The 26,292-nt window shown below is 48.3% G+C and overlaps 1 protein-coding gene across 2 annotated transcripts in view; it reads left to right on the top strand.

Annotated features, from left to right (window-relative positions):
• LOC138573535 (lysine-specific demethylase 4B-like) overlaps nucleotides 1-26,292 on the top strand; it is a 2,173,569-nt gene that overhangs the window by 1,535,641 nt on the left and 611,636 nt on the right. For both annotated transcript variants that reach the window (XM_069649346.1, XM_069649347.1), the window contains one exon: nucleotides 16,814-16,992. In XM_069649346.1, the coding sequence (XP_069505447.1) occupies nucleotides 16,814-16,992 (179 nt within the window). The remainder of the gene's footprint in view (nucleotides 1-16,813; nucleotides 16,993-26,292) is intronic.

Below are 26,292 nucleotides of genomic sequence, written 5' to 3'. Positions count from 1 at the left end.
CCGCCTTTTACGTTTTGTGAAACTCGCTAGGGAGTCCATCGGCCCCTGGAGCCTTGCTAGTAGGTAAGAGCTTGATCACTGCTTCCAATTCCTCCAACGTAATTGGGACCTCGAAGTTCTCCCTCTTCGCTGCCTCCAGTTTGGGAAGGCCGATATCCTTCAACGTTTCCATCACATCAATCAAATTCCTCCTTCTCGACATCCATATACAGCCGCTGGTAGAACTCTAAAAAGCCTTTATTCAACCCTTCATTGGTATCTAGTATTTGTGCATCCATCCCCCATACAGCTCTGATGGTTTGTCTGGGTGTCTCGTTCTTATACAACCAGGCTAACAACCTGCCTGGTTTATCACTTGCAAATTGCTGGCTGCATTAAAACTGTTTGTTGCCTTTATTATTTATTTATTGTTATTTATCTGTTTCTCCTCTGCTTCGCACTTTCCACTTCTCCCCCTTCCATGCACTTCTCCCCTCCCCCTGCCCCATGCACTTGCGTATTCTCAATGTCACCTGGCCTAGTAAGATCGATGTTTTGTTCTCCCCTGTTCCCCTCCCTTGCCTTGTCGCGCTCTGACACACTTGTGTACGAGTGCGATAGAAATAAATTATCATTATCTCCCTCTGCGTGCTGTCTTTCAACGTAACTTTTATAGTGCAGGTTGCATAATCTCCCAGTACCCCCTGCAATCCTGTTGCCGTTGTCGTATGGTTACAGCCTCCTCTGGGGAATGCCCCCCCCAGCGCATTATTATCTCTAGTTTCTTTTCTGCTTCATGTAACTCGTGCATTATTCCACCTTGTAGGCCTTTGGATTTAGATATTGCTGCCCCCCTGACCACCACCTTAAATGCCTCCCATAATGTTTCAGCCGATTCTACGCTCCCGGTGTTGTTTTTGAGATATTCCACTATTTCTTTCTTCAGGTCCTCTCTAAACCCTGTGTCTTTCAAAGCTTCGGCCCTAAGTCTCCATGTCGGGATACGTATCCTGGGCGGTGAGTACTGCCATGCCACAATCAATGGCGAGTGGTCCGAGAAGACTCTCGCTGTGTTTTCTGACTGCACTAGTTCCCCCGTCAGCTCCGGTGTCGCAAATATGTAGTCTAACCACGTGTGCAGGTTTTGTGGGGCTGAGTAGTGAGAATACTGCCTATCTTGTGGGTGGTGCATCCTCCATACGTCCACTAGTCAAAAGTCACTTAGTAGGGACTTCAGAGCTTTAGCTAATGGGGTGGGCTTCTCCATCTTCTTATCTGATCTATGAACCTTGGGATCTAGCGTACAATTAAAGTCCCCTCCCCATATAACTGCCCCCCGATATATGGGCTGATCTTGCAGTATAGGGTTCTGAAGTCGCTGGTAGCATCTTGGTTCGGGGCTTATGTGTTGCTAATGCTCAGCTCTCTGTTTTCCACCAGTCCTTTTATTATCACCACCCTCCCATCTGGCTCTATGGTGGACTGTAACATCTTAAAGGGGACATACAGTGCTATCCACGTAGTTATCCCTCTGGCATATGCCAAAAATGTTGCTCCTATGGTGGTCCCTCTCCATTTCCTCCCCACCACTTCCTGTTTTTCTTTTGTCAAGTGAGTTTCCTGTAATAGAGCAATGTTGATTCTCTGTCTCTTCAAATACATAATGACCTTATTCCTCTTCAAATAATTATTGAGCCCCCTGACATTCCAGGTCGCTATCTCGAGGTCCCCCATCTTATCCATACACCGTTCCGCCCTGTCCTCCCTTGTCTTCCGCTCCTTGCACAGTGATTTATAGGTGTATGCTCGCTCCCCTAGTACCCCTTCAAACTTCCCATCTAGCTTCCCACCCTGCCCATCCCCAACTGATGCTCTCCCCAATCCGCCCCGCAACTTCCCCAAAAACGCCCTCCCTACTTGTTACAGCAAACCTCCCAAACCCTCCCCCATCCCACAACTAGAACTATCCCAACTCCCATCCCCTCACCCTTCCCAACCCACCCCAACTGTCGCCCACCTCCATCCTTGGATCTCAGGCTATCCCGCATCTGGCCCTTTCTCAGTGATATCGTTACTTGAGCCCAGCAGGGGGATACCAGTCTAACAGTATCCTGACTAACCTACCTATGGGGGTCCCGCATCTGGCCCTTTCTCAGTGATATCGTTACTTGAGCCCAGCAGAGGGATACCAGTCTAACAGTATCCTAACTAACCTACCTATGGGGGGTAATAGTGTGTCTCCCGATGCCGCTGCCCGATACTGCATCTATGCTCCTGTATCGAATTACTAATGTACCACAGTTATCTTTACCTCTTTTATTTTTTTTTAAAACATATTTTTATTGTTTTCTTAAAACATAACATCAAAACATCATCCCTGAACGGCCAAGCCCCACCCCCTCCCCATCCCCCGGGAGAGTAGGATCACAAGTTGTTCTAATTTCAAGAAGTTATGTACCAAAATGTCTGAGATTTTGATATTATGCGGGCACCATTGTTCCATATAGTCCGACCTTAAATACTCCAACACCGCCCCCCATTCCTTCGTAAACAAGTTCTTCTGGACCTGGAGGTGGTGTGAAATCTTTTCCATTGTCATTTGTGACCAAACCTTTTGTAGCCAGGTAAACACTAAAGGCTGGTCCTGTTTTTTCCAGTTTTGGGCGATTGTGGCCCATGCTGCAATAAGTAAGCCCATGAAGCTTCTCCATTGTGCTATATGGAGTCTTTTGGCCTGAGGGTCCTTTAGTCCACACAACCAGACCCTTTCCCCCATTTGTGCTGCATCTGGAAATATTTTTGTCATCTCCGTTTGGACTTCCCTCCAAAAACCCTTCACACCCTGACAATCCCACCAGATGTGCCTCCATGTGCCCCTTTCCGTGCATCCTCTCCAGCAGTTATCCGACATTTCCGGATACATTGATTTGATCCGTTCTGGAGTGTAGTGCCACTGTGTGATGATTTTGAGCCACATTTCCCTTGTTTGGACGGCCCGGGTAAGTTTCGGGATACCGACCCACAAAGCCTCCCATTGTTGTCTTGAAATGTCCTCCCCCAGTGTGCCCTCCCATCTTTTCATGTATGTCCATTTAATTTCTTCTTCTGGCGCGTTAATGAATTGGTATAATGTTGACACCAGTTTTCTGTCGCCTGGGTTGGATATTATATATCTTTCAAATGGTGCTAGATCTCTCGTGGCTGCCTGAAAATTCTCTGGAGTGATGAGCCAGTGCTTTATTTGTTCATATTCATATCTGTCTACATCCGTCAGTTTCCACATTTGTTTGCACTCCGCAAATGTCCCTAGTTCTTTGTCCTGGATCATTTCTCCAATTTTTCAGCACCCAGCCTCCTCCCATTTTTCAAATCCCCCTGATTCGCATCCAGTAGGGAACAGTGGGTTTCGGCAGATTGGTGTAAAGGGGGCCAGTGGGGTGGTCATGATTCCCTTCCTGGTTTGAACGTCCCATGCCTCGATAGTAGTTTTCAAGACCTCACTAATTCGAAGATTCGGATGTCTGTGCTGTTTGTGTTTCCACAACAGGTCCTGCAAGGGGGTCCTAGCCACTGCCCTGTCTTGTATTGCCCAGGTAGTGCTTTGGTCCTCTGCCAGCCATTCCCTCAGGATCCAGAGTTGTGCCGCTTGATGATATTTTTGAAAGTGTGGAAGTGCTAGGCCTCCTGCCTTGATTGGTGCCGTGAGGATGGCCCTTGCAACCCTGGGTGGTTTTCTGTTCCATACGAATAGCGATATAGCCTTGGACAATGCTTTGAAGAAAGAGTTTGGGACTGTCACAGGAAGGGCATGAAAATAATAGAGCACCCTGGGAAGAATGTTCATTTTAACTGACTGAACTCTGCCCCACCAAGAGACCCTAAGTGGGGACCATCTGTCTAGGTCCTTCTTTACACTTTCCAGCAGTTTAGGAAAATTGTTTGTATAGATCAGGTCTACCCGGCTCATGAGTGTCACCCCTAGGTACTTAATGCCTCCTTCTGTTATTTTTAGATCGAGCTTTCCCGCCACTTTGCCCAGAGACCCCCTATCTCCCGCCAGGAGCAAGATTTCAGATTTTTTCCTGTTTATTTTTAGACCTGACAGCCCACCGAATACATCCAGTTCTTTTAGGGTCTGTACTAGGGAGTTCTCGGGATCTTCCAAAGCCAGCAGCATATCGTCTGCGTATGCAGTGACTTTATGTTGTCTGCCCGCCATCTCTATCCCCCTTATTCCTGCTATTTCCCTTATTTTAATTAGGAGGGTTTCTAAGAAGATGGCATAGAGGAGGGGGTAGAGGGGTCACCCCTGTTTCGTGCCTCTTGATATCTCGACCTTATCCGTTACTTCCCCGTTTATTGCGATTCTTATCGACGGGGAGTTGTAGTTGGCCTTTACCATATTGATAAATTGGTCCCCGAACCCCATGTGTTTCAGCGTTCGAAAGAGGGATGACCATTCCACCCGGTCAAAAGCCTTTTCAGCGTCTAGGGAGAGCAATACTGATGGGGTTTGGGTGAGGCCTATTTTTTCTACCAAGTGGATAATCCTTCTTAAGTTATCATGTGTTTGTCTACCGGGAATAAAGCACGATTGATCAGGGTTGATTAGGGATGGGAGGAGGGGTGACAGCCTGGCAGCAAGTATTTTGGTGTAAATTTTTGCATCCAAACTAATCAGGGCAATGGGGCGATACGAGCCTGGGAGGATTGGGTCTTTACCTGTTGTGTGTGGAGGAGGGGGGGGACGGCGATCTTCCTACTAACCCTGCTCCTCGCCGGTGGCCTGCGCCCTGGCCGCTGCTGTCACTGCCAGTGGGAGAGAGCCAACACGCTCCTCCGCTCTACCCGTGCCACCAGACGCGGCCGCCGGCCGGCAATCGCGGGTCCGCTGCCTCCGGATCAATTATGAATATTGGGTGCACCCACAGCCCGTGCTATGTGCCTTAGTCTGCTCCAGGCCCCCGGTGCCGTTCTCCTCCTTTCCCAGCGGCTTATGCCGTTCCCGCGTCCTGGCTGGATTTTCGTCGGTGGGGGAGGGGCCGCTGCTGATACGGAGTTTCCCAGCTGATACGCCGACGGACGACCCGTCTCACTACATCTCGCAGGGCGTTCCGGCGTCTAGCTGAGTATAAACAGCACGGAAATCTTCATTTTAAAGTGCTTTTTTATTGGCGGCCAGGCGAGGCGCGACTCAAACGCGACTACTTCTGCCGGCGGCCATCTTGGATCCACCTTTACCTCTTTTTAAACATCATATCTCGTCCGCTACCTTTAACATCATTACTTGCTGTGCTATATTGAAGTCCCAAGGCCAAATGTCCTAACAACACAAGATACTTCAAAACGACTGGTTCACTTATCCAACTTGCCCTCCGTCTGGTTATCTGCTGCTGCCGGACAGTTCTGGGCGTCCAACCACTCTGTCACATCCTCCGGAGTCTCGAAGAACAGGGCCTTGTTTTTATAGAACACCTTTAGTTTTGCGGGGTACATCAGCATGTACCTGAATCCTGCGTCGCGTAACATCTTTTTAATCGTCCGGTAGTGCAGTTGCCGTCTTTGTACCAAAAAGGATTAGTCGGGGTAGATTCTTCTGCTGGATTTTCTGTGTTAGCCCAGACCTATAACCGAGGCAGAGCTTGGAAGAGGCCCTCAGGGCTCTTCCAAACTGCCTCGGTTATAGGTCTGTTTACACCGGGTCTGTTCATCGGGGCAGCCTTTACGATATGAGTCTCCTTAGCATAGATCGAGCCTCGAGTGTTCACCTATGTAGCATTAGGTCGTCCCTTGGTCCTCCTGAGCACCCAGCTGTCGGGCTCTTCTCTTTTGTGTAATACGCAGGCTCCCGTGTCCCTTCCAGTGTCTCTGCTATGTGCTATTCAGATTATCTCTCGCAAGGGCCTTGTCTGGGTACAGTCCCGACTATGGGTCCGGTTCTGTGGAGTATGTTCAGCTCGTGTCAGCCTCCTGCCTTGGATCGTGTTCCGGGAGTTCAGTCATCAAGGGCAGAGTCACTGTCCTGATCTCTGCTGGAAATGTAGTCCACTGCCACACTGCCTCGCTTTGTCACTATTGTGCACTATTCACCCCGTTTGCTGGGGCCTCCCTTCTGCTGTGTTGTGGTAGGGGCCCTTCTGCACGTCCCTTATTTGTGGTGTTTTAGGTTTAGACACTAAAGTCACGTGTCTTGCTTCCTCTTCCTGATGTTTGTGGGCCCACTCATATGCATCAGGGTCATCACCCACCGTTATCATCTGGCGGCTGCTGTCGGTGGCTTCCCAAGCGAGAACAGCTATGCACAGATAATTTGGGTTTGTCCTTGTATGTTCCAGGTTTTTTTTATTTTTTATTTTTTTTATTTTTCTTTGTGCCCTATTGTTATAATGTCCCTCCGGGTGGTTCAGGGGAACTGCTTCAAGCAGTACCTGGCTGCGGTCTGCGTGAGCTCCCCGCTGCACACCTAGGTTGCGCTCTCCTACACCCACCTTGCTCGTAATCTGTGGGTTGTATCTCAGAGCTAGCTGGAGCACTGGGTTTCGTTGTAAAGCCAGTGAACACCGCGCAGTATCAGCACTTCGCTTTAACACGGTGTGCCCGCCTGGTCTCTGTTGAGATTACCTGTGTCGGCGTGTTCACCAGCAGAAGCTCCTTAATCTTGTTCTCCTCAACTCTTTCGGAGCTATTGGTGAGTAATTGTGCCAGCATCCTTCTGCCAATTTTTTGCTCGCATGAGCCACCATTTTTTCATGTTCCATCTCACCTAAGACTGGGCCGCTCATCATGCCGGGCTGTGTTGTCACAATGTGTCCAGTGTGACACTGTGATCGTGCCCAGTCTCCTCTATCTTCGGAGTCCTGTGGTTGCCTTCAACACGTGACTCGCTCTTTCTTCGTGCCGGGCTTTATTGTCACAGTGTATCCAGCATGATACTGTGATCGCATACGGTCTCCACTGCAGCCGGAGTCCAGTGCCTGCCTCTAATACATCCCTCGTTCTCCGCCAGCAGTACTCCGCTCCATGCTTGTCAGTTTTCTTGCGGTGCCCTTTGTTCCACTGCGCTGGCCATTTTGTATCCAGTGCCAGGAGTCGGATACAAACTTGCCCTCTGCCTATTATGCACGTTTAGCTGTATTGAGGCCCCAGTTTTTCCCTGAATGTGCACCAATGGTTCATGCACACAACAGTGTCTTCCTGAGCTCGATCATGCCCTGTGGATGTATTTCTTTGCCAGATCGTGTCGGATCTTCAGCAGCAGCTACGAAGGCACGTCCTACACCATGGATCCTAAGCCACGCCCCCCAAAACACCGTATTGTTGTGATTTGGGAGCCATATTTTCCATTTCACTTCCCAACCGTGTTTATGGCAGCTAGTATGCTCATTTTTTCAAAAGACTATGCTTTCCAGTATTCCTTGCCTATTGCTTCATCACAACCTTAGCAGAACAACATTTGGTTGAGGTTAAGGAACACCTGTGGTTGGCAGGTGATGGCAAGCATCATCTGCGGCATGTGATCATTAGCCAGCTTCAAAAGCCTCAATCTGCTTTAGTTCAGAGCTGATCATTCTGTCATGAGGAGAGAAAGGGCAGTGGAAATGGCAAGGGAAATGTGCACAAGATCATTACCTCCGGAGTACAGGTGAGTGCTGGGACCATTTCCCCCTGCCTACATAGCCTTAATTGTGTATTTTTTGTAGTTTGCCTACCTGCCTTTCTATTTTGGTGCTCTGTGCCTGCCATCTTCCACTGCTTCCTGTATTTGGCTGTGGCTCCCGCCCCATAACCCGCCCCTCGCCCCTTTGGCTGCCGCACACGCTAGTGCAAGTTAACAAATCTAAAGCTGGCCCTTCACTCCTCTTTAGCTACGGAGTACCGGTGAGTGTTGGGACCATTTCTTCCTGCTCCACAGCCTTATAATTCTGTATTTTTGTAGTTTGCCGACCTGCGTTTCTGTGTAGGTGCTCTCTGCGCTCTGTGCCCGCCGTTTACCTCTGCTTCCTGTTTTCGACTGTCTCTGCCACCCCATAGCCCGCCCTTTGCCCAATTGGCTGCCTGGATCCTCTTAATATGACCACCTAGGCCAGCCCCATGTCTGTGCAGCCCAGTCGGCTAAGGGTCCCAAGGCAAAAGGCAGCTTCTGCAGAAGCAGCACCAGACCGTGTCTACCCGTGTTCGCCTGGGAAACCTGCCACTATCAACTGACAAGGTAAGAGTGGTCTGGGTGGGGAATACAGCAATTACAATATTCCAGAAAAGCCCTACCGCCCCTCACTGCTCACTGGTGTGCCCCCATTTAAGGCGTTTCGCCCTCTATCCAGGTGTCTCAAATCTAGGTATTATTGCATTTAGTATCTACTGTGATGCCTCCCTACTAGGCGTTTCTCCCTCCCTCAAGATATCCCAAATCTAGATGTTACTGCATTTACAGTTGGAACCCCATTTTAGGCGTTTCTCCAACATCCACTTATCCCATATCTAGGTGTTACTGCATTTATTGTCTACTGCTGTGCCCCTCTATTAGGCATTTCTCCCTCTGTCCAGCTGTCCCATGGCTGGATGAGTCTACATCTACTGTTGTGCCCCAGGTGGACGTGCCTCCCTCTATTCAGGTGTCCAAAATCTAGGTGTTCCTGTTTCTACACTTCCTCTATCCAGGTGTCTCTTATCTAGGTCTTACTATTTCTACACTTACCGGCCAGACCCACCACCCCCACTCCTAAACCAGATCCCAACTGCACCGACCATATTGTGTGACCTCCCAATTAAGGATGGCTGCCCGTATGTCGAACAAGAGTCACCACACCCTAACCCAACACTCTCCAACGCACATCCCAACCTCCCAACACTCCACCTCATCTTGCATCCCCCCTCCAAAACTACATGGTATGCGTCCCTACTCGACCCTTGATCAGCCCTCCCCTTTCTTCTCCCTGCTACATGCTCTACATAGATCTCACTCTGCACAAGCGAGAGCAGGAGTTGAAAACATTGACCCCGCCCCTTAGGATACTGCACCGCCCAGCAACCCAGGCAAGCCAACCTTCGTACTCACCTCCCCCCCACTACCTATTCACCTGCAGCCTCACCTCGCACCTCTCCCAAACAAAATTGCATCCCGCCACAACACACGCTTACCTTCTCTGAGTGCGGCCCTGGCCAAAACCCCAACCTACACAGCCCCTCTCCCCACTCACCCACACCCATGGCCGCCTGAAAATCAAGGAAAAGCCCATACCTAGGCCACCTCAGACCCTACCTAGCATCACCCGTCCTCCAACCCAGATCCTGTTCGATGCCACCTCACTATATGGCCCAAGCCTCCCTGCCGGCACCCAACCCAGATTTAGCCCTATTCCCTTCCTCCCCCGGTCCACCTCCACCCCTCCACCCCACCGCCCTCCTTCGCCAACCACTTTCTCCCTACCTACCACGACCAACCCACATCCCCCAATGCCCTCCCCTGTCCACCAACTCCCTCAACCAACTGCCACCTCTCCCCTCCTCCACTCCCTTTGCCTCCTACAGTCCCCAACCCGACCAGTCCAGCACTTGCAAATAAACCCCACCAAATCTCTTGCATCCTCATCAATGCCGGACCAGTCTCTAAAAACAAATTTAACATCTTAAAACCCAGACGTAATTTTCATCACAAAGACCTGGTTTGCTGACGATTACGAGCCCATTGCGTACAAGGCATTCTTACCCAGCTACAACCTTGTTGTTCTGAACTGATCATGATGGGAGGGCCTTGCGATACTACACAAACATCAATTTCCACTACTTATTAAGGACATCTCAGCTACCACCTATCCAAAACGCTGCCGCCCACCTGCTCATTAGCCTTCCTCCGAGAGAACACATCAGCCTTACGCTAAGAGTCCTCCATTGGCTCCCTATATGTCGACGCACTACCTTTAAAGCCATATGCATGACTCACCGTGCCATCCACAATACCAGACCGGAATTCCTCCAAGACAAAGTCACTTGCTACCACCCCTCAAGGACACTTAGATCTGGCACAGCATCTCGCTTAGTTGTTCCACATTACAACTGCACCAGACTGGGCGATTCGTCCTTCTCGTCTAAGCGCCGATCATCTGGAACGCTTTGTCCCTGCACATCTGCTAGACTGACAATCACTCATTCAGAAGGGCCCCCAAAACCTGGCCACTGCTCAGACTTTCAATCTAGGGAGACTGCAACTGGCGAGACCAGCCAATCACTTTGGACTTCGAAAAACGACATTGAAGATGAACTCTATCCGAGTTTACAGTATGTAAACCTTGCACCATGTCTGTGGACACAGGCCACAGGCACAGCCATCCATTCATGCACTCTAGAACGCAGCTATGGCTATGCAATACCGGTCTATCAGCTCGCATAGCCATCCACACAAACCCCTGACATACCTCGACACCTCTGGCATTAGTATGCAGTGACAACCTATGAAAAATGTTGGTCTAGCTGGGCACACCGAATCTCCGGCACTAGCACTCTATCCTAAACCACAAACAGCACACGCCCATGTGCCTGACCTCCGGGCTGTTTACTGGAGCTTAGCCATCCCACCTAAGTCCTAACCTGGCAAAATGCACACACACATCTTTTAATTAACTCTTAGAATCTCCATCACATGGCCTACGGTAAACAAAGGTGTTCCAACCACAAAGCGCATTGAGGCCATACAAATGGGGAAAATGGTGCTATATAAATGACGAATACAATACAATAAAGGGAGTAATCTGTATCAAACAACATGCACTCAGGTACAAAGATACATGCACACCAACACACAAAGACCCAGAATGTACAAGTTGAACACAAGAATACAAACATATGAAAAGGGGTTTGGGACAAGCACTTATAAGCTCCTTATGATTACATGGAAAGTCAACAAGCTCCCCAGTCACAGTCATTGTTAAATGTCCTGTAATTGATTGCCCTATGTGTGGGCGTACCTGCACTTGAAACAAACTATCCAACACTCTGCTTCTCTGTCTGTCCTCTTGCTTTGTCTCTCAGTCCCCCCTCCAGCTCCTCATGTGACAGTGCCTGTACAACCAACACTCTTCCTCTCCTGCTGCCTGCTTTTATACTGTGAGTGCCTTTCGCTTTGGTTCCTGTGATCAGCCGACACCTTGCACCAATCAGTCTGTCTTTCCCACGGGATCCAGGTGAGGGGCGTTAAAAAAGAAAACTCAAAGCACCTCCACCTTCTTCATTCTCATCGCCAAGGTCAAAGCTGCGTACTACTCCACTACCATTGTGGCAGCCTACAGAAGGAGCAAAGCCCTCTTTGAATTAGTAAAGCATTGTACCAAGCTCTCCCTTGACTCCAAGGTTGGCAGCAACTCAGGAAAAGTGTGATGGAATCAACTTTTTCATAGAACAGATAAACGTAATCTAGGAGATCATCAAATCTACCTCCCCTAGCGTTACCCCCCTGCACCTCAGAACTCACACTGCCCAGCTGGACTGGATTCTCTCCTCTCCCCCCAGACTTCCTAAAATGACTTGCCTCCCTCAAACCTACATACAGGCTTCCATCAATAAACAATTGACAGGCCAATCGATCAAAGCACTCCTAGGCATCAAGAATATTTTTCCTCACAGTCTCGGGTGCTGTTCCTACTGGTTTTCTGTCAGGCAGTCTAGCTGGAAACACATTTTCTTGAGGTTTGATCCAGTTTAGGTTTTTCTTTGTCACTCCCATATGGATTCTGGGAGTTGCGTTTTACAAATGAAAAGAGAGAACAATGGCCAGACACTGTCGTGGAAGCATTGGTACCATTGTTGACATTTGTGGCAAAAGGAATACATTTCTAGGGGATCTCCCAAAATATCCCACTTTAGATATCTGGGGCATGGCTGGCTCTGGCTTTTGTTCTAGTGAGCCTTCTGTCGCAGGGTGACATTCACCCTCCTTGGCAGGACCCTGACCCAGTCACAGCCGATTTACAAGTCTCAGTCAACAAACATTACTTACCCAGGAATCATCTTTCTGTGGCTTGCATCTGTTTAGAATCACATGTGCTGACTTTGCCCCCCACCCCCGTCCCCTTTCAGAAGCAACAGGACAGTGCAAATTACAGCAACACACTCTCAGTACATACATGGGTCATGTCAGAAAAATACTCAATCTGAGGACCTAGACGCATGAAGGATCACTGGTCCTTGTACACGTAGGATAGGGATAGTGTAACAGAAATACCTCTGTCAATATCCTATTTTCACTGAAAGACTATTACTGGGTTAGTAATATTTGATATATATATATATATACATATATATATATATATTTCTGAGGCTTGTGGATCTAGTTAGAATCGCTTTGCTTTGCAAAATTACATTGTTTTAAAAATATTAAAAAAGGGTGTTCCTGTAATACCATCCCTACTGTTACGTGTACAGTACCCATGATCCTTCAAGAAATGTCCTTGGAATTTTTTCCCACCATTGGGTTGGTCGCTAGACGCAAAGTTTTTGCTAGATTTATGAAACAAATTTACCAATTGACTGCTTCAACACCAAATACTATTCATGCAGAAGACTTCACAACCGGTAGAACTCCTGTGACCGACGTGTCTAATTCGGAGCATCGACAGTTGACCTCATCTCCAGGCTTTTAAGGCGTTACAGTAGGGACAGTGAGGGGAAAGACATTACACATTATACCATTGTAGAACACCTTATCATACATTACCCTCATTTCATTCAGGCTCCGTCTTCCCATCAATGATGGAGAATACTCCTTTTAAACTTTGCCCCTCCTGTAACAATTCCCTGAAAGGACATGGACACAGTGTGTAATTATTGCCTTCCAAGGGATCATCAGGCGGAGCGGTGTTAAGCGTGTACACTCTTTAAGGCAAAAACAATTAAAGATTGTTGATCGAAGTGCTGGGTGGCCTACACGATGCAGGCTGAGGCATCTGTTGAACCTTATGCCATTCGGAAGCTTTGGGTTCCCATCAGCCTGTCCCCAGCTGTGAAGTTTAGGTGTCAGGCCTAGCTATGGAGACTACCTCTGAATACAAAAAGCTACACATATGAAACAGAAACATTGCTTAAACAAGGGCTGTACAAAATAGGCAGTCAACGTATCAACGGCAAGTAACTCAAAACATGGCGAATCACACAAAACAATAATGCCTGTCTCCGTTCGATGCCGAAATACAAATCGGAGCAAAAACGCTCAGCCTTGAGTGGTTTCCACTAGTCCCATGTTCAGAAACAATCCGAGGCCTCAAAGCATACATCTTTGACACCGGAGAATGGGTGGGGAATCCGAAAAGGCACATACACAAACATTCAGGGCTTACTGAGAGCAAGGAAGAGGAGTTGACCATTTTTCTAACTAAATCCTCAAGCATAATGATCAAAGAAAGGTTCCAGAAAACCATCGATAAAATGTCCTCATTCAGAGTTTTCAAAAAAATTTCCATCAAGAGAACCACATCATTACTGAGGATAGTGTCCCACTTAAAATAACTCTGCATACTTGTAGAGTAAGAACTCATTGATTTAGAGGATTACACAGATGAGAAAGAAGGCACTTTAGTTGAAAATATATCTAGTGCAATAGCATGTATGTGCACAGGGGCTTTACAGAGCGAGGTGTTGGGAGGCATACCAAGTTATGATGGTCACCACTTCCCGCACCCTTGCCTTAAATCTCTCTTAACTGTACCCTATAGCATCAAATGATCATCTTAAATGTGCAGGAGATCCCAGTCTGAAATCTGGGTACTTTTGATATGTCATTTATAACGTGCCTGTACGCAAGTGTTTCTAGGCGCTATAAAACGGGGGGGGCAAAGGGAGGACAAGAAACTATCTTACTTTGTGTCATTCAGATCGTGCAAGTGTGACAGCGCAAAAGTGCAGGGATAAGGGAGAAGTGCCAGGAAGAGGGGAAGGTGTAGTGCAATCAGGGCAGCAATGCTCTGAGTGAGTACAGCCAGGGCAGTGCAGCTCTGGCTAAGTGCAAGGAGGCAGAGGGCTGTAGAGGTTACAGTTACAGCCCCTACGTGAGCGGTAAGACCGGAGGCAGTGCAGGGTAGACTGATCACGGAGGAGCCTAGTACAGAGTTAGACTCTGGGTATAGCCAAGCAACCAGTCAGTGCAGTAGGCAGGTAGGTCGGTCTTCAGGTGAGAGAAAGAAAGCAGAAGAGGAGAAAAGGAAGGTCTTGAGCAGCTTCCCGAACCTCAGGTGGTCCGGATCAAGTTTGAGAGGTGCATGGAGGCCATTCCAGAGGTAGGCACCTGCAGAGGAGAGAGATCTACCTCCCAACTAGCCTGGAGAAGCGTCTGACCCTCAGAGTTGGAGGTAGCTGAGCGAAGAGGTTGAGAAGGAACAGAGAGTTGGATGTAGTGCGGGTCCACAGCCCCAAAAGGCCTTGTGGACGATGCTGAGGGTTTTGAACTTGATCCTTGCAGCCACCGGGAGCCAGTGGAGAGATTTCAGGGCTGGAGAGATACTGTCCCTGGGCTTGAGTCCAAGGTTAAGTCTTGCAGTCCTGTTCTTGCTTAGTTGCATAGAGACAGAGAGTAGAGGAAGGCAGATTGAGAAAAAGGTTGTTGCAGTAGTCTAGCCTAGAGAGAACCAGTGTTCTGGAGACAGTGAGCTTCTGGGGAACGTAAGAAAAGGAAGAATACCTGGAAATGGGCCTTCTTGGCAAGGTCTGTGATGTGGGGAGAGAAGGAGAGTGTGGAGTCGAAGATGACACCAAGGTTTTTTGCATCACAGGAAGGCGAAGGAAAAGGGACCCAAGGTGGGCAGGCAGAGTGAGAGGGAAAGCGGGAGCAGGGGTGCCAATGAGAAGGATCTCAGTCTTACTGGCATTAAGGCAGAGATCGTTGGAGGCGCACCAATCCTGAATCGCTGGTACAGTCAGGAATGAGCGAGAGGATAGGAGGCTGAGGGGCACCTGAAAGAGAGCTGAGTGTCATTTAAAACATCTGAATCTATTAAAGATATCAGTCCCTGAGAGTTAAAGTATTTTTTTCCTGTTCCCTTTATAAGTGTCATCCCTATGTCCAAATTATTGCAGCGTGCCACAGAGACTGAGTGGGAGGCACAACCGACTAGACATAGTCTTTCATTCTCTTCTCAAAAAACAGAAATCTAACAACTGAATGAAAGTTCTGACGACCACTCAAACTGAGCCTCTCATTCTAGGCTGTTTTCCATTCTTTGGTTAGCTACCTAGTTTCAGGCTTTACATGGGTAATGTACTCCTGGCTACCTAGCCGGGTGAATGTCTTTCCAGTCGAAGTTTGGGTCGGCTCCTGTGAACCCCTGGTTGATGCACTACATAGTCATCACCAGTCTTAAATAATACTCTAGCTTCTCAAGGGCTTGGAGTTGGAGATTCTCCTATCCACCTCTTCCAGCAACTCACCTCCTCCCAATGTTACTTCCTCCAATCTCTCGGCCCTGCCTCCTGACACCACCCACTCCATTTCATCTCTACTTAATGGTACCTCTGCCCAACTCAGTGCCTCCTAACACCATTACCTCCTCCAATTCTTAACCTCCTTCTGAGGTCTCATCAAAACCCTCAACTGTTCCTCTTCATTGCTCCTTCTCCCCTACTCGCCCCCAAGTATCCCCACTTCTTCACAATGTCTTCCAAACACTGGTTACAACACACTACTACAACCCACAATATGAGACTGAGCTGCTTGGCTTACATGTGGAGCTTGCCTCCTCTCATGGGCGGTTCACTTGGTGTTGGTTGGCATCTGAGGGACACAAAGATTGCAGGTCCGGGATTGGTTGTATGCCCCAGCATCCTATGGGTCACAGTGACACACATGTGGAAGCCTTAAACTATTTCTACTGTTGGGCCACTTTAAAATTCATGTGTGTGTAGCAATTGGGTCTTGGATTGCCGTCTGTCTGGGACAAGTCTGCAGTGATGTGCGTGTGATTTAAGTTCAGTGTTGGGGATTCGAGTTGTCAATGCTCCTATTTTCATGTTTGGGGTTGCAGCTTTGCAGGCTGGCAGACTTTGTTTATGGCTGCGTGAACACGCACTTGTTCGCAAATCCTTGTGCGGATCCGCGAACAAGTCCCTGGGTCTAGCAGCACTCGGCAAAAGTGAGTACAGGTGATCTCCCTCAAAATTTATGGAATTGTAAGGGGAAGGACTGCATTTCCAAATGTGCACTGCAGATGGGGGTTGGAGGTGATAGATGGACCCTTCCTAAGTGGCCAGGACAGAGGAAGAGTGCTTAGGGATCCTTCCTGTTCCACCCAATGGCCCATCATCCACTGGTTCGAGGAAGTAATCCGTCCCTCAGTGTCGCTTTCCTAATTGTCCATAGAGCCTGGCAGGGGACATTGTCACAGAGCCATTGAGTTTGGCATGGGATGGAGGCTGGGGAAGATGAAGTTAGTTATTAATCTATTAGGAACCTCCAAACCTTTGCACATAGGTGCTAGAATGTCCTTTTTCCAGCAGTTTTACATGACAGTTTGATGCCTTTAAGATAATTTCAGTTCTATAGAAATAATGGTCATGTTTTGATATTCCATATTGAGAAAAACATTTAAACTTTTTTCCCTCTATATGGTATGGACTCTACACATCAGGGAAGCAGATTTCGCTTGTTTTATTTTTATCTGTTTTTTTGGGAGATCTAATGCTGCAGCTTTTCAGGGTAAGCTTAGCCGGGCTTCTCCATACATGCCACAACTGATCGCCTTTGCCAACCATACTTTTATGCAAGTAGCACTTTGTATTTTCTGCCTTTGCTTGCATCAATTATTTTCCTTAGCTTCTTTAGACATTTTCCTTCACTCCTATTCTGTTTTATTTTCAGAGGTTATCCCCTTCTCAGGAGAAGATGATGTCAGTGATCCAGAGACCCTTAAGTCTTTGCTATCCCACCTTTGGAAAAGCAAGGCACCAAACTTCATGGCAGAAAAGAGATTCAATGCTGCGGCTGCCCTAATTCAGCCATATTGTTCAATTTGCTCCCTCTTCTATCCGTATCAACAGGTAGGTCTACAACGATTTGACCGTTGAAGCTTAAACACATTACGTTATTAGTGTTGTTGGAGGAGTAACCATAGGAATGGAGAGAGAAACTACTAATTTCCTCTCTCCCATTGAATTTCCAAATGTTGTTCACCCTCCACTGCCTTTCTACCCATAATTTCTCTCCTTTATCTGCCAGTTTACCTCACTCTTTCTCTCATTTTCGTAGCCTGTGTTAGGAAATATTTTCTTTTTGCAGCTTTTTCATCTTCATTGGGGTGCCCAGCATATCTGCAGATGACTTGTATGCTCGTGGAGTGATTTTTTCCTGTCTTTCTGAAACTCATCTTCCTCACCTTCACTCCTTGGCCTAACTCACTTTTTTGACAGGCACTGTTCATTCCTTATAGATGTCAGTGCAGGGGGACTTCTGTCTCCTATTTAAATAAACGTACTGCAGCAATACTACCTTCCTTATGGAGACCCCTGCAGGGAAACATTGTTTCCCTTCATTTTCTTTTTTAGTATCTTTGTTACTCTTTACAGTACAACACTGGCAGGCTGATGCAGTGGTTACTCAATCATTTTTGGGTACTTTCTACAACACAGTAACCGCTTTACCCCAGTGGTGGTCCAAAATGGCTAAACATCTTGTTTTAAGCCCTTCTTTTGTTATTATGTCCTTGTTTGCCTTCTTTCTCCTTAGCATGGTCAGAAAGGACCATATATGGTCATGTACCTTTTCAAGCCTTCTTGTACGAAGCACGGGACGTGGCCTGTGTATGTCAACTGGCTGGTTCTAGCTAAGGAGATGTCAGCATCAACAATACAAATTCCCGACCGAGTGATATCACTCTTGCTGGGTTTCTTTAGGGGGAGCTTGCCAGTTACCCCCTTTTTGAATGGTTTAGGTTCTTCTATTATTCCATGTCTAGCTCAGGAGTTGATAAATTATGTGGTCCTCTAGAGCCACACAACACATGACATCCAGATTACGTCTACAAAATTGAGCAGCCCGGAAGGCAACTGGCACACCATATGGAGCCATATATCTATGGTGCTACAATCACTGCACTGGCTACCTGTTGGCCAGCGCATCAGATTCAAAGCTTTGTGCATAGTTCACCGGGCCACCCTAAGTGCCTGCTGCGATCCTCCTCTGCGTATCTGCTTATTGTACCCAGGTTTTGACGCACAAAGGTGGGTGGTCGCGCCTTCTCCATTGTCGCTGCCAACCTATGGAATGGGCTGCCAATCTCATTGAGGAAATTATCAAACCACCTGGCTTTTAGAAAAGCGTTCAAAACAGCGCTCTTCTAGGCATCAGTTGACACTCTTTTGGCACCTGGTTTGAACACTGCCTACCTCTCTAGCAGGAAGATACCCTTGGGTGGCCATGCGCTCAAGAAATATATCTAACATAAAATAACATTACCACTAGAGACACAAATCCAAAGAAGGATGCCCAAGTGCTGCTGCTGGAGCCACCACTTGTCAAGCCATTCACTGCTGAGGCAAAGTTTGGATCTTCGGTGACAGGGGAGACCTCTACCTGGTGCCTCCCTCTCTTAGATTTGTTGTCCTAACCGGTCTCGAGTCTGGTCTGAAGATCAGAATAGTTGACGAGTCTTCGACTGGCTTGCTTCCTATGGAATGAGGACTCCTCCATTGCACTGACCTTATTCAACCTTGCAGCTGGAAACATTGCATGTATTCCCTTAATTGAACTGGAACCTCTTTGTTATGCTGATGCTCCTCTTTGTCCCCTATTTAAGTGTTATTATTACTTCAACTATTTATCAATATAACCCTTCCACACACACACATTTGCTATAATTTGAACCCTGTCCTGATTTCTGGAGTAAAGTAACACCTTTTAATGCATTGTCCTACAGTAAAGTGCTGCAGGGGTACTTTGTATTGATTTTTCATTTTGGTTTTGTAACATTTCTATTACTTTTAGAAGGTGTCCAGGACAGGTTAGTGGCAGCTAATATTTTTCAACTATGATTTTCATTTTTGACATGTGCACTTTAGCATTTTGACACATACAGCAATATTGAGTATACAGTACTCAAAATAGCATTATCATACATTTTTCGCCCACTCCTTTGCCCTTTTTCCTTCCTTCTCAGGTCAAGAAATGCCATACATAGTAAGCTCTTTCGCAGGGTAAACCTTGGGTTTACTGGGCAAAGGGGCAGTATGAGCATCCGGCCAGATGTGAGGGAACTGTCTAGTTCAAATCCACACTCCAGCCAGTTGTATGTCTGTTGCTGGGGTGGTGTGGAGCAAGAGGTTGTCCAGGATTGGAAAGCCGTTACAAGATGGAATGGTGAAAATCCTCAATATTGGTGGGCTGGTGGTGACCCTAGTTTGAATTTGGGATAAAAGGAAAAGTCCTAGAGTCATTCCTCAGATCATTGTTTCGAGCCAGAACTCCTAACAGAGTTTCACCTCGTGGAAGACCCAAGAACGACCACCGAAGACATCCAGCATTGCATCCAGCCAAGTCCCAGTGAAACCTGGCTATGCATCAATTTCAAAAAGACCTTGGACAGTGCTTCAACCTGTTGCCTCAGTTCAGTTATTCTGCACAGTTATACTTCGAAACTGTTCACTCGCCTCTGCGATTTTTCCATTGCGATATTGAGTTTGCTCGACGATGTCTACCCCGAAAACCGGGTTCAAGAGATGTTCGGATTGCGTGTCTATGATGTCTATCACGGACCCGCACCGGATATGTGTCTGGTGTTTAGGTACAACCTATAAGGTCGACAAATGTTGCTCCTGTCAGCTGATGACAGTTAAGGCCTTAAAGGAGAGGAAGGGGAAAACTCACCTTCGGTAGGCTTTCACCCAAGTCCTCTTCTACCACCCTGAAAATGAGATATTCGAACAACAGGAGTTTGAGAGAAGTTTCTCCTCTCAAGGCCAAGAAGCACAGTAAACATGGAAAGTGCTCTTTGTCGATGTCTCAACATTAATCGTTTGCGTAAATCCAGGAAGTGATGCCATTGATCCTGGTCATCCTCGTCCAACAGAAAACAGGTACGTTTCCAGAGTAAAACGACTCCAAAAGCCGAGTTGGAGGATTTGCGACTAAAGATGTTGGAGGTATTCACGAAGGCAAAAACAAAGAGGTGATGGCTGGAAGGTTTAAAATGAATCTTAACCACTGGCATTGCTCTGGGCAACCCTCCAGATGATCGTTATTCGCCTGCCAAGCCATTACAGAAGGGGAAAGACCATATGCAAATCAGGCTTGGTCCCACCCCAAAAGGGGCAGTCCAGCCCGAACTGCTAGGTCACATTCTTTCTGCACGAGACCACAAGCATCCCCAAACATGTTTCAGCCTTGTTGGGCCTCATCAGTGAGGAGTAGCTTGGGTCTCTAGGCCAAGGTCTCTTCCAACCATCAGTTTTGTGCTTAAAGTTTGTCTCACTATGTGAGAGAGGGTATGCCCAGACGTGAGGCCCTTGCTCACTGCGCCATAGACAACCAAGCTGCACCTCACTGAGGAGGCCCAACAAGGCCAAAACATGTCTGCCGTTGCTTCTGTTTCTGTGCAGAGGGGACCTGGCCTAGCAGTTCGGGCTGGGCTGCTACCATTGGTGGCAGTACTTGACTGCTTTGCATATGGCTGGACTCCTTTTGCAATGGCGCAGACGGGCTAAAAAGCGGTGGTGTGGAAGGTTGCCCAGAGCAATGCCAGTGGTTCAAATTCACTCAAAGCCTTCCGCCCACGACTTTTGTGCTTACGGTATTCTCGATGGCAACATCATCTTCCCCTTTGATTAAATAAAAAAGGCTTCCGACCCCATCGCACCTCACAAGTCTGACAGCGTGTCGTTGAAATCTTCTGTTTTCGCACCCAGGAGCCCTTAGATAAAGGCTTCGAAGGTTCCTTCGAAGGTTCCTTGGGTGGCATTGACAGACAACACCTCAAAAGACAATGAAGCCAGTAACTACTCCACACGCTCCGAAGGTTTCAACGTCAAGCTCTTCCACGTTAAAGTCGTCATTGTTGAATCTAGCAACATCCTCTTCAGGAGCATTGAGCGCTTTTAGGCCTCTGGCTAAGGAGGACTATTTCGGGTACATGCCCTCCATTTATGAGGAGGATGAGGGGCATTGGAGTCTGGCACTCCAAATGTTCCAGAGGAACTCATCTCGGAGGATCAAGAATGAGAGACCTTTTAGACACACTGAAGGATGCAAGTGGCCTGGACACTTCTCCATAGGTGGAGTTTGGAACACCTCAAGGCCCTGGTCAAACTGATGCTTCTTATTGGTCAGTTATGTCAAAGGTTATTGAATACCTTGGCTGGAGGGGAACTGCTGTGGAGTTTCAACAGGATGACTTAATGGACATCTTGACAAGGGTCCTCCAAAGGATTCTTTTCTTCCTTTCCATATAGCAGTGAGAAATAGGGTGCTGGACAACTGGAAAATGCCAGCCACCATTCCAGCTCATAATAAGGATTTCACCAAGAAAAATAGACCACCTTCATGGGATCCGGAATTCCTTTCAAAACATCCAAGCTCAGAGAGCTTGGTGGTTCAAGCAACCACTTCAACACCCTAAGGAGCTGCATATCCCACGATTCCACTAGAAAGGGATGATAAAAAATGTGACATCCTTGGGAAGAATGTTCTCTGCAAGAAGCATGGCATTGAAAGTGGTAACGCTACTTATGCCCTTACCAAATACTCTCATACTCGATGGGAAGTTGTGGCGATGGCTGCAGAGTACATCACTGAGGGGGGAAGAGAGAAGGATTTCTAAACATTATACAGGATGGCAAGGATGCCATGTGCCAGTCCTTACAATCTAGGCTAGACACTGCAGAATGTTAGTCGCGCCATGGCGGCGGTACAGTGACACAAAGATTTCATTGGCTGTGGAAGTCAGGCTTTGCACCAGATGTTCAAGATGGGTTGCTAGATATGCCCTTTGAGGGTCCTCAGCCTTTCAGGTCAAAAGCTGATAAAAGTCTGGAGAAATTTCAGTCTTCGAAGGCTGCTGCAAAGTCCTTAAGTGCAGCGATTCACATACACCAGCAGTGCTGTTCCAGTCCTCAAGGTTAGAGGGGGTCGATCCTTTTGCTTGTATTCATCCGTAAGAAGAGCGAGAGGACAGTTTTCTGAAAGGGGTCAGAGGAGACACCCTCTGCCTCTTTGCCATCCGCAGCCACAGTACACCAAAACCACTTTGAGTCCACAGGATTGTGGGTGGGAGGAAGGTTGTTCCAGCATCTGGAAGACTAGCTAAGTATTACTTCCGATGCTTGGGCACTTCAGACCGTTGCTCATGGATACTGCCCCCGCCCCCTTTCCTGAAAAGACCTCCGGACTGCCGCCCAAGGTGCAATCAAGTTGGTACCTGCGGCGGAAAGGAATCGAGGATGGTACTCGCATTATTTTCGAATCCCGAAAAAGGGCAGAGGACTGCTACCCATCTTGGACGTGAGATGCTTGAACAAGTTCCTCAGGAAGGGCAAGTTCGAGATGGTTACTCTTTTGCAGATCAGGCCCTTCAGATCCAGGACTGGATGGTGTCACTGGATCTTCAGGATGCCTACTTCCATGTGCCGATACATCAAAAGTACAGGAAGTACCCGAGCTTCACCATTGGCAGTTCTCACTATCTGTTCCGTGTCCTGCCTTTCGGGCTCACCTCCGCCCGAGGGTCTTCACCAAATTGATGGCAGTGGCAGCAGCGCATCTAAGAAGGGGAGGGATTCACATCTACCCCTACCTAGACAATAGGCTGGTCCGGGTTGGTTGTTTCTCTACAGACGGGGCTTCTCCCTCAATTTCAAGAAGTCCCGCATGATACCATCCCAGAAGGTCCAGGCCACTGGCGTGGTCCTGAACTCTTCCTTGGGGAAAGCTTCACCACTTGAGGTAAGGGATCAACACATTTTGCAGATGACCTTTTGCGGTTGTCCGGTCTCATGGCATCCTGCATTCTTCTGGTGCCAGAAGCCCAGTTGAGAAGGTAGTCTCTCCAATGAGGCCTCAGATCCCAGTGGTCATAGCTGTCCGGCAGAATGACAGACCTTCAGGTCCTGAGGAAGGACGCGCAGGATCTCCTGTAGCGAGCCTGCTCGGAGAACCTGTTGAAGTGAGAACGTTTTTGGCAAGCATGGCCTGAGAGAATGGTTGTGACGGACGCTTCCCTCACAGGCTAGGGAGCCCATTCAAACGATCTGACAATCAGCAGTCATTGGTCCAGACTACACATAAACCTTTTAGAGCTGAGGACAATCAGACTGGTGCTGATGACCTTTCTGTCCTCTGTGCGGGGGCCGAATGTCCTGATAATGACAGACAACACAGTGGCCATGCATTACCTCAACAAGAGAGGAGGTGTACACTACCACTGTGCAGAGTGGCAATTCAGCTCTGGTTTTGGGCACTTTAAGAAAGAATATTTGCCAGCCATTCATGTAGAAGAGAACGTGGCGGTGGGTTCTCTGAGCAGCCAGGGCACAGTCTCTCACGAGTGAGAGTTAGCTCAGAAAGTCCTTTTAGAGATCTTTGCCATTTGGGGAACCCCTCAAGTGGATCTGTTTGCGTCCAGTATCAACAGGAATTGTGACTTGTTCTGCTCCAGAGAATTTCGTCAGAGAGGTGCTCTATTAGATGTGTTTTTAGTGGACTGGGAATTTCTGCTCCTATACGCATTCCCACAAGTCCTCGTCATTCCACATGTACTGAGGAGATTGAGAAAGTTTGGGAAGACCATGATAGGATATGATGTGGTATTTATAGCGTGCCTGTACACAAGTGTTTCTAGGCACGACAAGACAAGGAGGGAGCAACAAAGGGAGTACAAAATAACGATACGATCTTACTAGGTCTTGTGTCATTCAGATCGCACAAGTGCAGGGAAGGGGAGAAGTGCCAGGGAGAGGGGAATGGGGGAAGTGCAGTTAACTCACAAGTGCAGCCAGCGGGTGGCTCATAAGTGCAGAGAGAAGGGACTGTAGGGTTGCAGATACAGACCCTTTAGTGCTGGGGAGCCCAGAGGCAGTGCGAATGCAACTGGACATGCAGGAGCCTGGGCACGCGTTCAGATAGTGACCAGGTGACCAGTGCGCGGAGCAGTCAGGTGCATCAGCAGGGCAGAGGAAGAGAGAAAGCGTAAGGCAAAAGGAAGTTCTCGAGTTGGTTCCGTAACCGGAGGTGGTTCTGCTCAAGTTTGAGAGAGGCAGGGAGGCTGTACCAGAGGGAGGCCCCAGCCGAGGAGATAGATCTGCCGCCAACTCTCTGCTTGGAGAACCGTCTGACCCTCAGGGAGTTTGAGATGGATGAGCACAGTGCTCGAGAAGGAAGATGTTTTGGAAGAGAATGTTCGAGGTAGAGGGGTCCCAGGCCACAGAAAGCCTTGTGAATGATGCAGAGGGTCTTGAAGATGATCCTTGCAGCCACAGGGAGCCAGTGAAGATATTTCAGAGCTGGAGAGGTAAGATCCCTGGGCTTGAGACCAAGGACAAGTCTCGCAATCCTGTTCTGGATAAGTTGTAACGGTCGAAGAGTAGAGGCAGGAAGATTTAGAAAGAGGCTGTTGCAATAGTACAGGCTAGAGAAGACCAGAACTCTAGAGACAGTGAGATTTTGGGGGAAGTGAGAAAAGGAAGAAAACCGTTGAGGAGGTGCAGGTGATAGTTTGACTTCTTAGAGACGTCAAAGATGTTCGGAGAGGGTAGTAGAGTCGAAGATGACAGCAAGGTTCTTAACCTCACAGGAAGGAGCAGGAAGAAGGCCCAGAGTGGTCAGCCAAAGAGAGAGAGGAAAGGAGGGAGCGGGTGTCCCAATGAGGACGATCTCAGTCTTACTGGCATTAAGGCAGAGATCATTGGCGGCACACCATTCCTGAAATGCGTCCAGACAGTCTGGTATGGGAGAAGAAGCAGAGGTGGCTGAGGTTAGCCTGAAAGAGCCGAGTGTCATCCGCATAACATTGAAAATTGGATCAGAAAGTAGCGATGCAGTGGGCAAGAGGTGCCAGGTAGTGGTTGAAGAGCCAGGTAGAGAGGTTAGACCCCTTGGGAACACCACAAGTAGAGAGAGATACAAGAGGAAAGACCCCAGTTGGACTTCAGAGGGTCGGTCGGTGAGAAAGGTCGTCAGCCAGGCCAGGGCCTGATCTGTAATACCAAGGTTGTTGCAGAGACGATTGAGAAGAATGGCATGGTGGACCCTGTCAAAAGCAAAGGCTAGATCGAGGAGAATGAGGACAGAAGGGAGATTAGAGTCAAGATTGGCGAGCAAGTCTTCATGGGTGTTCAGGAGAGCAGTTAACGTGCTTCTGGCAGCTCTGAAGCCAGACTAGTGGTCATGGAGGCAGACAACAGATTCAGTATGTAGATTAAGCTAGGAGATGGGCAGCGTTTCCAAGAGTTGGCCCAGGAAAGGGGTAATGGAGATAGGGCGATAGTAAGCTAGAGAGGAAGGATCGGCCGAGGGCTTCTTTAGAAGGGGGTGCACAAGAGAAGGCAGGGGAAATTTCCAGTGGGAAAGGAGTGATTGCAGAAATCGGCCAAGGCTGGAGCAAGGGTGTTGATGCGGTCCTTGATGGTTCTGGATGAGCAGTGGGAGAACTGGCTTTGACAAGACTTTCATAGATCGGACTCGTCTAGAAACATCGTCAGGGGTGAACAGGGGAAACGAGGAGGAGAGACAGCCTCAGACTGGCCAGGAGAGGAAGAGAAGGTAGAGGAAGAGAGGGTGGACAGTATGTCCTGAGTTGTAGTAGTGAAATGAGTGGCCAAGGCCGTGCAGAGGCCCTGGTAGGGAACAGGAGAGGTAGAGACTGCAGCAGGATTGGCCAGCTCCTTGCAGATTTTGCACAATTCAACAAAGTTGTTAGATGCCGCAGAGATGCAGGTTTGGATGTAGGCTCTTTTCTTAGAGAGGACAGTCTGAACTTCCTTTGTAGCAGGCGGCAGGCCAGTTTGTCAGGGAGTGTGCCCGATGCCCTACACTTCCTCTCCGCCACCCTCCACTTGCGTTTAAGGGCGGCGAGGTTGGAATAGTACCAAGAGTTGCACTCGGATTTGGGCTTCAAGCGGATCCTTGACAGAGGCAAGGACATTGAGAGTGTAAGAGATAGAGAGATGAAGCTTAGAGAGGGCTGTGTCGGGGTGCGAGCCAGCCAATGATGAAGGAGGAGGAGAGAAAGTAGCAGCAAAAGCCTCAACTGACACGCTTCATGGGTCGGGTGACCAAGAAGATAGGTGGCAGTGCTGGAGTCGGCTTGACCTGCGGGCAAGCGTGATAGAGAGAGAGAAGTGGGAAGAAAGGAGAAA

The sequence above is a fragment of the Ambystoma mexicanum genome, chromosome 1p (genome assembly GCF_040938575.1).
Source record: "Ambystoma mexicanum isolate Mex_15411 chromosome 1p, UKY_AmexF1_1, whole genome shotgun sequence".
Taxonomy (NCBI): Eukaryota; Metazoa; Chordata; class Amphibia; order Caudata; family Ambystomatidae; genus Ambystoma; species Ambystoma mexicanum.
The sequence above is the reverse complement of the archived record's forward strand: the minus strand, read 5'-3'. Positions and strand labels throughout refer to the sequence as shown.